We start from the raw sequence: 1642 nt of genomic DNA, 5'->3' as shown, positions 1-1642 counted from the left end.
CACACACACACACATTCATACACACATATATATATATATATATATGTATAAATGCAGAGCCTTCACATACACGTGTACTGTTAGTACTCCCAACGACTTAATGAAATGTACACCACCGAGTGTCATGAACGCATACCATATCCTGCGCAACGTATACAAATACGTATGCATCCATGTACACATGAAACCAAACACACGTACGTAGTACTCGGCTCCTGGTCAAACATACCACTCGCGTATATACACACGGCTGGTAATACGGCACACACAACATACCAGATCACCGCCACTCATCTCATTGGGCGCAGGTCTCTTGCCTACACAAAAGTACATATGAACAAGGCAATGGGATGATGAATTAGAGATAGACCTACACGCATAGTACACTATATCACACGTGGTATTCATACTCTTCGAATGAAGTCATCAGAGACGTTAGAGGTACCACAAGTGGGGGCGAGTGCACTAGCCCATAAACTACAGGAGATGTTGCGATAGGGATGAATGTACAACATTGAAGCATCGATAGACATGCACAACTTGTTCCACAGATAGGGTGCGCAAATGAGATCCACGGTCATGTCTGAAAGCATAGAATGTGTCTACTAGATGTTTAGACTATCATTGTCATCACCCGGCACATCGAGAAAGCAATACATATGACATACACATGGATATACATAAGATATATACATATGTAATGTATACGATATATACATGTATATATATACGATATATACATTTATACATATACTATATATACATATATTTATATGCGATTTATACATGTATATATATACGATATATACATGTATATATATACGATATATACATACGTTACATCTGACATACATAGTACCTCCGCCACATAACCGTATCTACACACCTGCATAAAAAGCACATCTGCATCTGAACGTACATATACAAACTGTGCGTACGTACCTGATCTTTCCGTACACAACTAGCCACACGCCATATACACAACTAACCACACGCTATAAACACAACTAACCACACGCCATATAAACATACCCTGGGCCGAGAACACAGCCACATCCACCAGATGGTCCCACATGGGCGACTCAGCAGCCACAGTCATTACGCGCACGTCCCCTGGATGCAGCGAAGGATTGCGATACACAGCCACGCGGCTGCCCGCAGGCAGTTTGCAGACGGTGCCTGCAAGGAGGTGGGTAGGTATAGGGTGGGTGGGTATATGTAGGTGTCTTAGATGTTGGGGGAAATATAGGAGGGTAGAAATATGAAGATGTGTTGTAGCATATATGGATGTATGTGGTTTATGATGCTGTCTTGTAGCATACATGAAGGTACAATAGATACATAAGGTAATATGTTTAGGTACTTACAATAAACTATACGAAAACACTTTAAGCTTCATAATATGGTGATAAATTAATATACGAGTGCCTTAGGAAAAACAGTACAACAATTAAGGCTGGGTGCCATGTTTAGTCGAAACATATCTGCATTCGAACACACCGATCACAATAATCAATCTCTTTCGAATACTGCAGGAGAGCAACGCCCGCCGTGTATATTCATACAAATGTATACTACATAGGCATGTTATATATATATATATGTGTGTGTGTGTGTGTGTGTGTGTGTGTGTGTATACTAG

The 1642-nt window shown here is 40.6% G+C and overlaps 1 protein-coding gene across 1 annotated transcript; it reads right to left on the bottom strand.

The window, feature by feature from the left end:
• Nucleotides 1-391: 391 nt before the first annotated feature.
• Nucleotides 392-1179, bottom strand: SARC_15648 (hypothetical protein; the record flags this gene model as incomplete). Its single annotated transcript, XM_014290238.1, has 2 exons — nucleotides 392-477; nucleotides 1033-1179. Coding segments are annotated over 2 exons (233 nt in total), but the record flags the coding sequence as incomplete, so codon positions are not given.
• Between the last annotated feature and the right edge of the window lie 463 nt (nucleotides 1180-1642).

Source organism: Sphaeroforma arctica (assembly GCF_001186125.1).
Source record: "Sphaeroforma arctica JP610 unplaced genomic scaffold supercont1.6491, whole genome shotgun sequence".
Classification (NCBI taxonomy): domain Eukaryota; class Ichthyosporea; order Ichthyophonida; genus Sphaeroforma; species Sphaeroforma arctica.
This window is presented reverse-complemented; position numbering and strand designations above follow the sequence as displayed.